The 13,270-nt window shown below is 42.4% G+C and overlaps 1 protein-coding gene across 1 annotated transcript in view; it reads left to right on the forward strand.

Annotated features, from left to right (window-relative positions):
• Nucleotides 1-13,270, forward strand: part of KDM3B (lysine demethylase 3B) — an 867,558-nt gene that overhangs the window by 25,146 nt on the left and 829,142 nt on the right. The window contains exon 2 of the mRNA XM_085618404.1: nt 4,258-4,425. Within this exon, the coding sequence (XP_085474530.1) occupies nt 4,258-4,425 (168 nt within the window). The remainder of the gene's footprint in view (nt 1-4,257; nt 4,426-13,270) is intronic.

The following is a 13,270-nucleotide window of genomic DNA, read 5'->3' on the forward strand; positions in this document are numbered from 1 at the left end:
GACCATTGAGGGCCTCTATCTTACCGTCTATGGACTGCAAGCTGGCCTGGATGGCGGTCAAGGTCTGTACCAAAGCAGTAGGGGGCGGAGAAGCGGAGTCCAGCTCTGAATCAGAAACAGCAGTATGCGAAGATTTCCCTGACTTAAGTAAATCAAAATTGAGGCGCGGTTGATTTTTATCCGGTTTGCCCATGGTAGCAGAATTATGATAGCTCCAATGTCCAGATTTCAAGTATTGACCCTCCGCGTCCCTAAAAACACTGATCTAGTCAGCTGTAGGCCACCATCACACTGAGTATCCGGCGTGTCAACAAGGAAGATGCAAGCACTAGAAAGTTCTCCTCACCACGCCAACCCAAAGGAGCACTGTTCCCTATCAATTAGCACCACGGCACAGTAGATCATGCAGTTCACGCATAACCTTTCTTGTGCCCAGCAGAGGAAAGTATGTTGATGGTAGGCGCAGTCAGATTCCCGCCTCCTAAGGTCTGCAGATGAGTACCACAAAAGCCTGCCCTCTCACTCCACGTCAGCGACGCCAGAGCCAGTGAAACCGTGACTAGAGTCCTGGTAAGGCCCCGGTACAATATGTATTCCAGCGATTTCAGTGCATCACAAGAGACCCCAGGCACTCTATTCAGGCTGGGGCACTGCGCCGCAGACCCACCAGAAACACGCGGAGGCTATCGAGATCAAGAGCCATGCCTCCAGGTTCAGCAGCTATATAGTGGTTCAAGGCCTGTTAATCAGTCCGTACAGGCGCGCACACCCCAGGTACTCACCACTGTCAATGCCAGCTTCACGCAATCCTGGCACTTTATTTAGCCCCCTGCATATGCGGCTCCAGCGTAGCCCGTCCAGGGCAGAAGGGCAGCCCCACAGAACCGACAGCAACAGTCTGGGAGAGAACGTCAGGCCCCAGTCCGCAGTGCGCCCAGGACCCACCTCTGGCCAGCAGCGATATCCTTCCGTGGTCCGGCACCAGCAGTGCCCCGCAAACAGGGGCCATGCTCAGTGCGGGCCACAAGCCGGGCAGTCGGGTGAACCACAGCGGCAGCTCGGTGTGTGGACGGATGCCATGGGCCCAACCCCAGGCCGCGCGCATCCCGCCCTCCGCAGGGCCTCTCAGCGACCGCAGCAGACCGGAGCACCCCCCCCCCCCCGGCAACGAGGGCTTCAGAATGCCCCCACCAATCCCGGTACCTCCAGTCACTGGCAGCGATGTCGAGCCGTGGGGGCACTGGAGCAGCACATGGCACTCGAAAAGCCCCAGACGCAGTCGCTGGGCCTCACGGGGCCGCCATGTTGTCTCCGGGTCCGTGCGGCGGAGGTCGCCCCGCGTACTCGGCAGGAGCTCCAGCAGCGATCAAATCACTGAAATCAGTTGCACTGTGCACAGAGATGTGCCACCGTGTATAAAAAGGCGCAGATGGCACCTACAGGAGCAGGATAACATCAGGATATTGTCGGCGGCCGGAAGAGCTGCACTACAGTTCGGCCATCTTGCCGCGCACCAAGCCACGCCCCCCGATTTCCCTAATCCTTTCTAGACTTTCCTCCCTCATCTCTCATTTCACTTTTGTCTCTTCTATGATCTCCCAAAAAACACTTTCCTGAGTCTTCCCTCTTCTTTCCCTCCATTATCCTTTTCAATCCATCTAAGACTTGCATGTCCCCGTTCACATTAACTCATATTTTCCTAGACTAATCCACCACTAATTCTTTTTGCGTTCCAGAGTAGCATGCTACACTCCAAAAAGTGCTACGATGCCTCGTCAAGGGTAGTAAGCGCTATATAATTGAAATTACAATGTTATAGTGCTTGGCAAGGCAGTATTTTGTTTCAGGACGAATGTGATGTGTATAGGTGCTTTGAGATACTATTGTTTATTCTTGTGTAGTGGTGCTTAGTTTTTCTTTTCGTTTTCTAGCTGTGCACACAAGGGCCTTGAGAGCTTCAATGCAACTGGCAGCATTTTTATATAGTAGTTCAAGGTGGTGTGTTATTTACGCATCCTTTCAGGAGCAAATATTAAACGTCTATAACAAGTTTAAGAGTTTACAGCGGGTATGGAATTGACATTACTGCAAGACATCCTGATAACACTTTTTTTGTCTAAAGTGAAACGTTTTAATTCAGGGGTGTGGAATTTAATAAAATATCTACTTGTCCATGGGGCAGGTTGCTTCATAAATCTACTTGTACTGTAACTAAATCCACTTTTCCCTTTGGTGCCATGTGGCGACAAATTATGGTAGCAATCTCATTATATAAGAGCTATGATATAGCCCCTCTGATTATGCCAGGGCTCATACCATAGTAGTATTCGAATACTTGCAATCCCCTTATGTTGCCACGTTTCCGCAGATCTACATACTGGGGCTGAAGGTAGTGGTAAGCAATAGTTCCAGGGTTAGAATGCCCTTTTGAGTCTGTGCAAACCTACTAACTTGCATATTTTAAGGGTTTTCAACAACTCTTCTATAATCTGTTCCCATACTGAAAAATGTTGGCAATTTACTCCTGAAGATGGCAGACGTAAACCTTCTTCCAAAGTTGAGAAAAAAGTGGTTGGACGGAAAGCGACCTTGCAAACACTCAGATTTTCGCATGAGCAAATCTACACATGCATATTTGCTCATTCTAAAATGCAGTTCACAAATATTTTCTAGGAGTACCATTTCTTGACCTACTTCTGTAAATTCTTGGAAATTCACGAAAGCCGTATAGCTGCACTTAAGGCAAGGACATATACCATGGGTGCACATTTGAGACTTTCTTTAACAATTGGGCCCCTAATTTGGTCTGGCGTTGACCGTGATCTTTTGAATTTATTAAAACTCTGTCTCTCTCTATCATCTGGCTTCACAGCGAGTGGCCGAATTCTGCTTTTTCAAAAGGAGCATATCTGCACACAAAATAGTTTTGTTCAGTGCCATTAACTGGCAGTGTGTGCTTTTTGAGACCAAAAATTGCTTTTGCCTTTGCCAATGTTTGTTATAATGGTGAGGGCCTGGTAGCTCCCACACCAAAAGGGTTTTACTAAAACCATGCCAAAACAAGTCACACACTGACAACACTAAAAGGCTGACCACCAATTTCAGACCTACTGGCTTTGCCAATGCTTGTTTATTTTTGTTGCCCATAATCTTATTGAAACTGGTTACACTGATTTTCCATTATGAATATTTTTTTTTTTAAAAACTCTTTTTATTAACCTTTCCATTTTCAACCAATACTGCAATACCATATGTTGCTTTATCAAGTACATCACAGTTTGCTCGTGTCAGCCACTGCCGAGGGCCAAGGGTCCCATTATGTCTCCTCATGACCCCAACACCCTCCTCCTCCACCATGCCAAACATCTCGTGTCTTGCTTCCCCATACATCCCCCATTATGAATATTTTTGAGAAATACTAGCATGCATCAACACATGTTACTAAATGATGCTGCAAAGAAATGGTACCTTAACTTTCACAGTGGTTTAGCGAAATGGTTTTTTTTTCCTGCTTTATTTTTTTATGAACATTTTATTTTGAAAGCAAAGACTCATCGATCTTGCTTTCAAGCCTCTGCAAATATTTGCATCAAATCAGAGAGCATTCTGGGAACTTTATCAATAGCCTCATATTGCTAAACTTTAAAATTGTGTACACATTTTTATACTGGAACCACCGTCAGTAGTGCAGCCAGAGCTTACAACATTTACTTGGAGCGCTCACCCTAATTATAAAGGCTTTCAATTAATGAACCATAAATACAAGTTTGAACAGGATTAATATATGGACAAAAATATTACCTCAACTGCAGACAGTGCCCTTCCCTTATCCATAATGTGGTATTGCAAACTGGCAGCCAAAGGGTTTGTGCTGCAGGGGGTTGGGCCAACTTGTCCCAAGGACCAAATACACATGACAACCTGTTGCCCTTGACCCCAAACAATATGTCCCGGGCGTCGGGCTATAGGAATTCCACATCCCTGTAATTTTTCTGGCCCACATCAGGAATTTTGCAATCCGTTATCAGCTTATGTTTTGAGGGATGTTTTACTTGTCCCTTACGCAGCATTTCACGAACTTACGTTTTCATTGATGCACCACTGTAGAGTAGTAATCCGATTGTTTTAGTTCTAAGGAGCAGCCTTGTAATGCACGTGGAGAATGGCCAAGGTATTTCTGTTGAGTGATTTTCTGAAGTACACTTAAAGCAATAAAAAGTGCGCTAGACTGATGTATATTCTGCTGTTCTACCGTAGATGTTCGTGGAGTTTGATGGCTCAAGTTGGAGGCCCCACACATGGGTGAAGGTTCATGCAGAAGACGTCATGGTGATCTTGCTAGAAGGATCTCTTGTTTGGGCTCCTCGCAGCAATCCAGTTTTGATCCAGGACAGTCTGGTTTCGGTGCCACATTGGCCTGCTTTGGTAAGGAAATTTGTTCAAGATTTTTAACAACATGGATACTAATTTGTGGTGAGAGGAAATGCCCATCAATATCTCAGTTGTACTTTAATTGCCTCAGAAGTGCATACTTTGTACAGCTGCATTTTCATCATCTTCGGTCTTTGAAGGTAGTGCAGGCTGCACTCTCATTACCTCAGGTGTTCAATTGGCAGTACAGCAAAATCCTCACATCCGATTCTTTAGTTTGTTTGCCAGTTCTTTGGCATTCAAGGTACCTTCAACTATTGCTGTAGTCCTTCCACAACACTCTTGTGGCTAGATTTCATTCGCTAATGACAATTCTTGGTGCTTTTTACACGGTTGCTTCTGTTCACCATGGATTGAGTCAAGTCGTTGAGGGCCGTCTACCTACTTGCATGACGTACCCAAGTAAGTCTTGACTAAGGCTACCCATTAATTTTATTGCCTCAATGACCAAAAAATGAGTTCTTTGATTATTTTGCTTTGATTTTATTTTATTTTTTAAATTTGAGCTGCTTCATCTTGGCTTTCCACTGTTATATGAATAACGGTACATACACGTTCTAAAATTGATTTCTTTTTTTCGGGGGGGGAGGGGAGGGGTAAATTTTAATAATTTTTTTAAAAGGAAGAACAGAACACAGTAAAAGCGCAAACAGATGCCCCAGTACTCCATGTGACATGACTATCATACGACAGTAGGCCGTGGAGCGACCCGATGTCTAAAGCATTAAAGTCCAGCCATTTGCCTAAAATCCGGGAGTGTTTGTATGGGTGACCCCTGGCCATGTTGATGGGCTTTTCCAGTTGCACACACTAGTCCATTCCTCTCTGCCATTCCCTAAGGGTAGATGTTGCCTCTGCCCTCCATTTTTGGGCAGTGTCGCGTGTAGCTATCCCTGTTGCTATCCCAACCAAAGATTGGTTCCTCCCAAGCAGTAGCAGCTGGTGACTTTTCAAAATAGTGGGGCATAAAATTTGGAGACGAGTGTTACACCCACACCAACATAAGGGGTATTTAGGAGATTCCCCTAGAGAAAACCTTGACAAAAAGTGGCAAATGGTGCATTTTAAAGTAAATTTAAGAAAGTATGTGTAGCCAGAGACAAACTGACTTTAAAGGTACTGTTAATATGCAGGCCATTATTTTAAAATTGTATTGCACACAATATAAGACTGGTTGCCACAAAAACTGTTGAGAGATTTTTCGTTTTATATGAAACAAGTGTTTGCAAAATATATATTTTTTGTGGTACGCAAAAGTAACTTCTTATAAAAGAGCGCACACGCCTTAAATGAAGGATACATTTGTATTAAAGTATTCAGTCAGGAATACATTTCTTTACGTCAATTGGTAATACAATCACTTATTATATTGGCGTTTAACCAGAGGAAAACAGATCTGAATCTTGGTTGGAGCAGTAAGGACTAATGACTTGTGTATTTACATTGTTATGGGGTCTCAGTCTGTGTACTTCTACCACTGTTACCATAAGATACGGCCCACAAGGGGAAAAGGCCAGGCCTATAGTCTCTACAGAAGGTGTTTGGCAGGGGTGCAATTTAGCTCCCTTTCGTTTTTTAAATTTATACCAATGGCCTAGAAGCTTTTTTTTATCAGACAAGGAAATTGATTGTCCACGAATTGGGGGCCTTCCGTTCCAGCTACTTTCGTATGCGGATGACACCGTGCTAATCGCCCTGACTGCAAATAGCCTCCAAAAATCACTCCATGCTTTTACAGATTTTATGTTGGCACTTGATTTAAAAGTCAATTTTATTAAATCGTACACTATGGTGTGTGGTGCCAAGATGACTAAAACTAGAAAATTTGCTGTAAGGGATAAGAGAATTGATAAATTTAATCATTTTAACTATTTAGGGAATATTTTTATTAATAAGATGAATTGGGAACTACTTGTTACCGCAACGGTGCAACATGCGGGCAGGGTTGTGGGGTGGCTTTTTCACTTTGCCTGCATGCTGGGCCATAAACCATTGACCAAACTGGTTACATTTTATAAAGCCAAATGTTTGTCTGCCGCAACATATGGGGCAGGAGTTTGGGGCTACCATAAAAGCCGCCATCTACAGGTCATGGAGAACAAATTCATAAACAGGCTATTAATGACCCCAAATTGTCCCCCTACACTCTTCTGTCATCTTGTTGGGGCTGGAATTCATAGAGGATCGCATAGACATGGAGTTAATGTTCTCAAGGGAGGTTATTAAAGATTGTATTAACCTAGATGGAGCCTTATCGATTCCTTTTGGCAGCTCAGAGCACTTTGCACTTTACACTATACGTTTACGCTATTTTGCCCCCTTCATAAAAAGCAGAGGGAACATTTTTTAGCCCCACTTTTAAGAGAAATCAGGCCAAGTTCTTATATCGAAGGTTTTACTTATCCGCACACTCTGGCTACCCCAAATAGATGCATTATGATTTCTAATTACATTAAAGTCGCGATGGCTATTCTGAAACATCGAGTCATAGCAGATAAACACAAACGCTGTAACCTTCTTTATCCACTATTTAGGTACCCATGAAACTGTAAGATGGGGGCCATATTTTCTTTTGCTGTCAAGTGCCTTGTACTGTGGATTATATCTCTTTTCAATGATTGAACTTTAAGGATAATAGCCTTTTTAAATGATTGAATTTTATGAATTTCTTCTTGATAGTTACTTATGCTGTTTAGTAAATGTACCATGAGAATACTAATTTGTAATGTTTTTTTTTAAATTATGTATGTGTTTGACTGACTAACAGTAGTGTCAGTCATAAATTCACTGAATCTATAGAACTGCCACACATTAGCAGTCTGAAAACTTGGCAACTGTGAAATAACAGTTCAACTGTCAGATTACTGAGGAGCAAAACCTGCCATTGATAGCAGATGTGCCACTGGAAATAAGTATTTTCAATTAAAAAATAAACACAAGGCAAATTGGCTTTAAAAAATGTGAATGTCACACATCTAAAATCTAAGACCAGCTTTCCCTTCTTCACTACTGCGGCATTGGAATTATTAATCAGACTTACTTTATTTCGTCACACTCATGCAGGCAGCAGTCAGCACAAGGACATTCCAGCTCACACTTTATGGCTTCTGAAAAAATCAAATTCTCTTCATCCTCCCCAGGTGCCCACCTGCTTCCCTTCCCTCTCTCTACAGCACCCTGTCCCAGCTCGTCACAGGTGAAGAGTTGGGAAAGGGTGTTGCTTGAGGCCTTCCCATAAATGCAGTGCTTATGCCCTTGACACCTGGGAGTGCCTATAAATATGACGCTGCTGGCGTCATGAATGGGAGGTCTCTTCAGACCTCTATAAATGGCAGGTAAGGGCTGGCATTGGATGAGCCCTTATCCTGCTTAGTAATTAAAAAGAAAAAAAACTGCTGTTTGGCACATGCTTACTGGAGCATGTGCCCCTTCTCGAGAGAGCCTAAAGCCCTTATTTAATTTAAAAAACGACTTATTTAGATGGCAATGGTAATTGCTCTTGGCAATTACCATACATATAACTCGCAAATCTTGGTGGGCGACGCATTGGCGCCCTCTAGTGGTGGCCGCTGCTGCCCCCAAGAATTTCCTACCTCATCCAAAACGCCTAGATTTGCCTGAATGGGTGAAAGGGTGATGTGGGTGTGGATTATTTGACTTCATGTGTCCATAATTTTGATGGTGGTTCTTTTAACACTGTAAAGTCTTTTATCATGAGGTAGTAAATTACCATGGGCTTCCGTAATTTTAATGCTCCCGATACTTCGAGGTGACAATCTTTCTTTGGTGGTTTTCTCAAACAAGCATATTGATCAGTGGAGCGTTCACCCAAATACTGACATAGAATCCAAAAACAAGGTATTAGAACGGGATTTGTGATATTATGCAGTGAAATTTTGGGAAAGCTTATTGCTTTTTCCTTTTTGCTGTGTACTTTGCTTACATTGACTTGATGCATGCATCTATCAGCAGTTACTTATGTTTTTGGGGCACTTAAGGGTTGGGCTACAAGCTTCTATACGTGCTGCATTATAACTTTCCTTTGTTGTGCATACCATAAGGATGTAACCTATTCCTACATCAAATAAATGTAAACATTTGGCTTTGGTGAATGCTACATCTAGGTGAAAAAAAAACCCATCTAAATGGCCACATTTGATACTTCTCTCCATTGAGGTCTTTCTCCTTGAAATGAAAAGTTAATTCCTCGATTTGTTGGTCTATTTCTCTCCACCACAGAACAGAGGAAACAGTTTGGGAGCGTACATTAACATTTAAAAAGTGGTGGATATTATCTCATGGCCGTTTGGTGTCCCGAACGCTTGCACGCAAATTACTGCAAAAGCGAGAACAGCAAAATTGTTAATCTTAGACCACTCAGCTTCACTGTGGCCTGAAAGAGTGACATAGACCTGATCATACAGAACTATATGGATTGGGATGTCTGTGTACCAAATCCCAAAACATAACTGCAATATGTCCCCCAAGTAGATTCTTTTGTATTCGCCATGCTTTACTCTTATCCTTTATTTAAAACTTTTATTTCTCCGGCCCTCTGTGGGCTCTAAAGTGCGTGCATCTTGGGAGCAGGATCTAGGGGCCATTATTACTGATGACATTTGGAAATATTGTTGTTCCCAGCTGCGCTACATTTCAGGAAACTACAGGCACAAATTATTACATTTTAAATATCTACAGAGGGCCTACATGACCCCCAAATTGCTTGCGAAGATGAGCCCCACAGTGTCCAGCATCTGTATACGTTGTGGTGCGCCTATTGCAGACTTCATGCATTTGGCATGGTACTACGCGTCAGTGTACACATATTGGGAAGATATTTTCCGACAACTGTCCATTATGGTGGAACATTCTATACATCCCTCCCCCTTGATGGCCCTTCTGGGATATGTAAAACCATTGAAGAGGAGCATTGGGTTTGCTGCGATGGCCTTATTGATAGCTAAACGCCAGGTATCATTGCAGTGGGGCAGGCAACAATCCCCTTTAGTGAGCACATGGATCGGAGATCTTGCATACTGTGACACCGTGTGTGATGCTTACGCCACACTTTTACCTGCTTCGTCACGCCCTTGTGACATTTGGCAACAACTGAAAAATGATTTACAGTCACACACCATTGACCCCTGAGTGACCGACTTGCATCTTTACGTCTCCACCTGGTCTGCCCCACATGCTACCCATAGTTTTTTTTCTAGACACTGTACCCCTGCACCGGTAATATTGACTTGATTGTGCTTAACGAGACTGCTGCTTGCTATTTACTATTGCACTTTTTATTTGTTTGATATGAAGAATATACTCCTTTGTATTATTTTTTTTTGTTTGATGTTGATTGTAATGAGGCGTCTCCTTTCAACATGTTGGTGACTGCCGGCTTTCGCCAGGTTAAATCACTATCTTGCTCAACTATATGCCTGGTTGTAATGTTTTTGAAATTTTAATTAAATATATATATAAAAGTTTTATTTCTCACCTCAGGTTTTCTCTTAAGCAAATAGGTCTGATTGCTAAAATCACACCAAAGCCACACAGTATGGGCTGAGATTAAGAATGTCTTTGATAAAAGGCATAACTGTTTTCCTTGCGTGTTTGTTAATAAAATTGAGATAAATGGTTACTGGGTTTAATGATATTGTTTAAAGTTAGCTGGTTCTCATGTTGTATTGTGTTAAAATCTATATTTAATTGTTTTAAAAGTGTCTACTTTTAAATCTGTATTGAATTCTGATACTCACAGATGCTTGCTCCATTTGATGGTGTCTGATTGATAGGAAGCGCTGATCAGAATGATCTGATCATCCTGGGTTGTTTAGCTTTGTGTGTCATTACACTAGTAAAGTAATTGGCCAGTTGTCAATCTTTTGTGCACTGCATGGGTTTAAGGCGACATCCATTTATAAATATTGCCAGTGTCTGCGTATCTTTGCTACCCATTTCCATGATGAAGAATTACAGGTTTAAGACCCAAACTAGTGGATAAACTATAGGCATCTTTCACTACCAAACATTTAGAACATCTCCAATCTGCTGCGGATAATACCTTGTGCACCCTATAACTTTGTATGTAAAATGCTTTATAGATTTATGTATTTATGTACTTTACATTGCATCCACGACTCTGCTTTAGTTTTTTCACTAGTGATATTTATACCTATTCATGATTAAATAATTCCAAAGTGCTGTCTTGCTAATGTGTGATAAGTAAATAAGAATGGCTTAACCCAACTCCCCTTTTTAGGTCGAGCCTGGGCAGCGCATGCATTGCTCAGCGAGCCATGCTGTATTGGGAGTATATACTCGAAGCCCCGCCCACTCTCCGCCCATATTTGTCATTGCCTCATGTCATTGTCCTTCCTAAATGCTGGCTTCTGATTAATAAATAGGCTTCTTAATCCCTCCTTAGTACCGCCTTGTCTTCATTTGTAACCTCCCATGAGGACTGGCCCTTTTAATTAGTTCTACACCGTACGTCGTCTTTAGTCTGTAAGCACTTTTTTTCTTTAATGAGTTTATCTTACTGCAGGAGGGTCAAGCATTTTCTTTTCCAAATGGTTTCTTGCTCCTCATCAGCAGTTAGTTCACTTTCTTTTTCGCTTGCCAAGAATCGCAGGATGTTTGTGTGTCCTGCCGGACTCGAACCTGATTCCCCATCCTCAAAGTTGGCTGCCCCAGCCATTAAGCCACACTTTTTCAATTTGAATAATGACAAAAAAGCAACATAAATGTTCATTGTGAAACCACACTGTTATCAATTACAGCTCACACAGTATATTAAACGCAAGTTAAATTTCGGTCAGTCGTACTGTTATCGACGACATGATATTGAAGGCTAATGTTTTGTAACATCTTAGTACGTTGCGTAACTTAACATGGTCCTAATAGAAGGTTACCGGAATCGATCCAGAATTAAATTTTCCATGGACCCACGAAGCTCCTGTAAAAGGGATAGTAGCCGAAATCCTGCTGGAAACCTCGGGAGCCTAACGGAACAGACACCAATGCAACAGTTGATGGAGCATGCCCGTAGTAGCAGCAAGCTGGGCTAGGAATTTTACACACTGCTTTGTAAACGCACGTCTGCCTCCATTTCTGAGCGCCCTTTAACGTGAACTGAGGTGGCTGTTCAGACTGGAACAAGGTGATTTTATGCTAGGACAACCATTGAAACAAAAAACAAGTGTGTTAGGCAGAGTATAGCAGTATTTTTTGCTAAAAAGACAAAACATGTATTGAGTCCTATATAATTTACGGGCGTATTCCATTTTCCCTCAACAAATGTTTTTAAAAAAATTATACAGATTATACATTTAAGCGCCATAAACACTATTTACAGAAAAAAGGAGACAATTGCTCATGCTTTTAAAATGACAAACTATTGGAGTACCTGTATCACTGTCCGAAATTAGAGAGAGCCATACACCAGAGCCTGGGCAATAAAGCTCCAGGCCCCACTGGATTACCCATTGATCCTATTAATTATAAGCCAGATTTCTGGGCCCCGCTTTTGCTAAACGTTTTTAACGATTTACCCTACGCCCTGTTACCAAGGACTTGGTCAACCAGCATCATTGTCCCCATTTTTAGAAAAGGCAATTGCTCCTATCCAGGTTGCTACAGACCCATTTCCCTGATCGATACCACTCTGAAAAATCTTAGGACGGATATTATATAATAAGATTAAAAACTGGATGATGAGAATATTTTGCACCCTTCTCAGCTTGGTTTCAGGAATAAGATCGGCACTATTGAACAATGCCTTAATCTTAACCTAATAATCGGGGAAAGTAAACAATTGCACAGCGGTCACCTATATATTTAGCTTTTATGGACCTGACCTCTGCCTTTGATTGTTAATCGGTACCGTTTATGGTCCATTTTAGTGATTATGGGATGGGCGAGGTTTTAGTGCATTTTTTAGCATATCTACACATGGACCTAAAAGCAAGGATCAGGATTAACATGCGCTGGGAGGATTCTAATGATATTAGTGCCTGCAGAGGGGTTAGGCAGGGCTGCGTTCTGGCCCCATTACTTTTCATTCTATGTATTAACAACCTACACAGCTCCCTTTCTGTACTAACTAATGATGTCCCGAGAATTAATGGCCAGATACTCCGAGCCCTGCTATACGCTGATGAGGCGGTCCTAATGGGCCGCACACCCAATGCTCTGCGTCTTTTAGTGCAGGGTTTTGTTGATTTTATGGCTAATTTAGACTTGTGTACTAATTTAAAAAAGCTTTTATAATGCCTTGTGGCCCAAAAAAGCGTGTTTTAAATATTATCTCCGTGGACAGTCAGATTGTACATTGCACAAGCACTTTTCCCTACTTAGGGCTGGTTTTTGCTGCTAACAAATCGTGGACTGATCACTTGGCATATTGCAGGAACAAGTTCTCCAAAGCAATCAATCTGGTCATTATTCATCCCGTACTCCCCCACCCCCCACCCCAGGAGGTCGGGGGCTGTTTCAGCTATCTTCATCTTAAAATTTCAGTGCATACCTGTGGCAACTTATGGCGCTGAGATATGGGGCTTCTCAAAGACTAATACCATTCAGTATGAAGAGAACAGGTTTTGCCGTAAACTCTTGGGAGCCCTTATCTCCGAGCGCCAGGATACCCGTAGGGTGACAGAAAGCGCTATAGAAGAATTTTATACAATACAATCTCCACGCCTCAATACATATACCACAGTGAATTAAACGTGCATTTTATTGAAGTTTATATGAAGCCCACCTGCACTTTTTTGGCTTGCCATTTGGAAAAACACAGCAGCTTCCCTTACAAGAGAAATAAGAGACTGTCTCAAGTGTGAAA

The sequence above is a fragment of the Triturus cristatus genome, chromosome 7, assembly GCF_964204655.1.
Source record: "Triturus cristatus chromosome 7, aTriCri1.1, whole genome shotgun sequence".
Taxonomy (NCBI): Eukaryota; Metazoa; Chordata; class Amphibia; order Caudata; family Salamandridae; genus Triturus; species Triturus cristatus.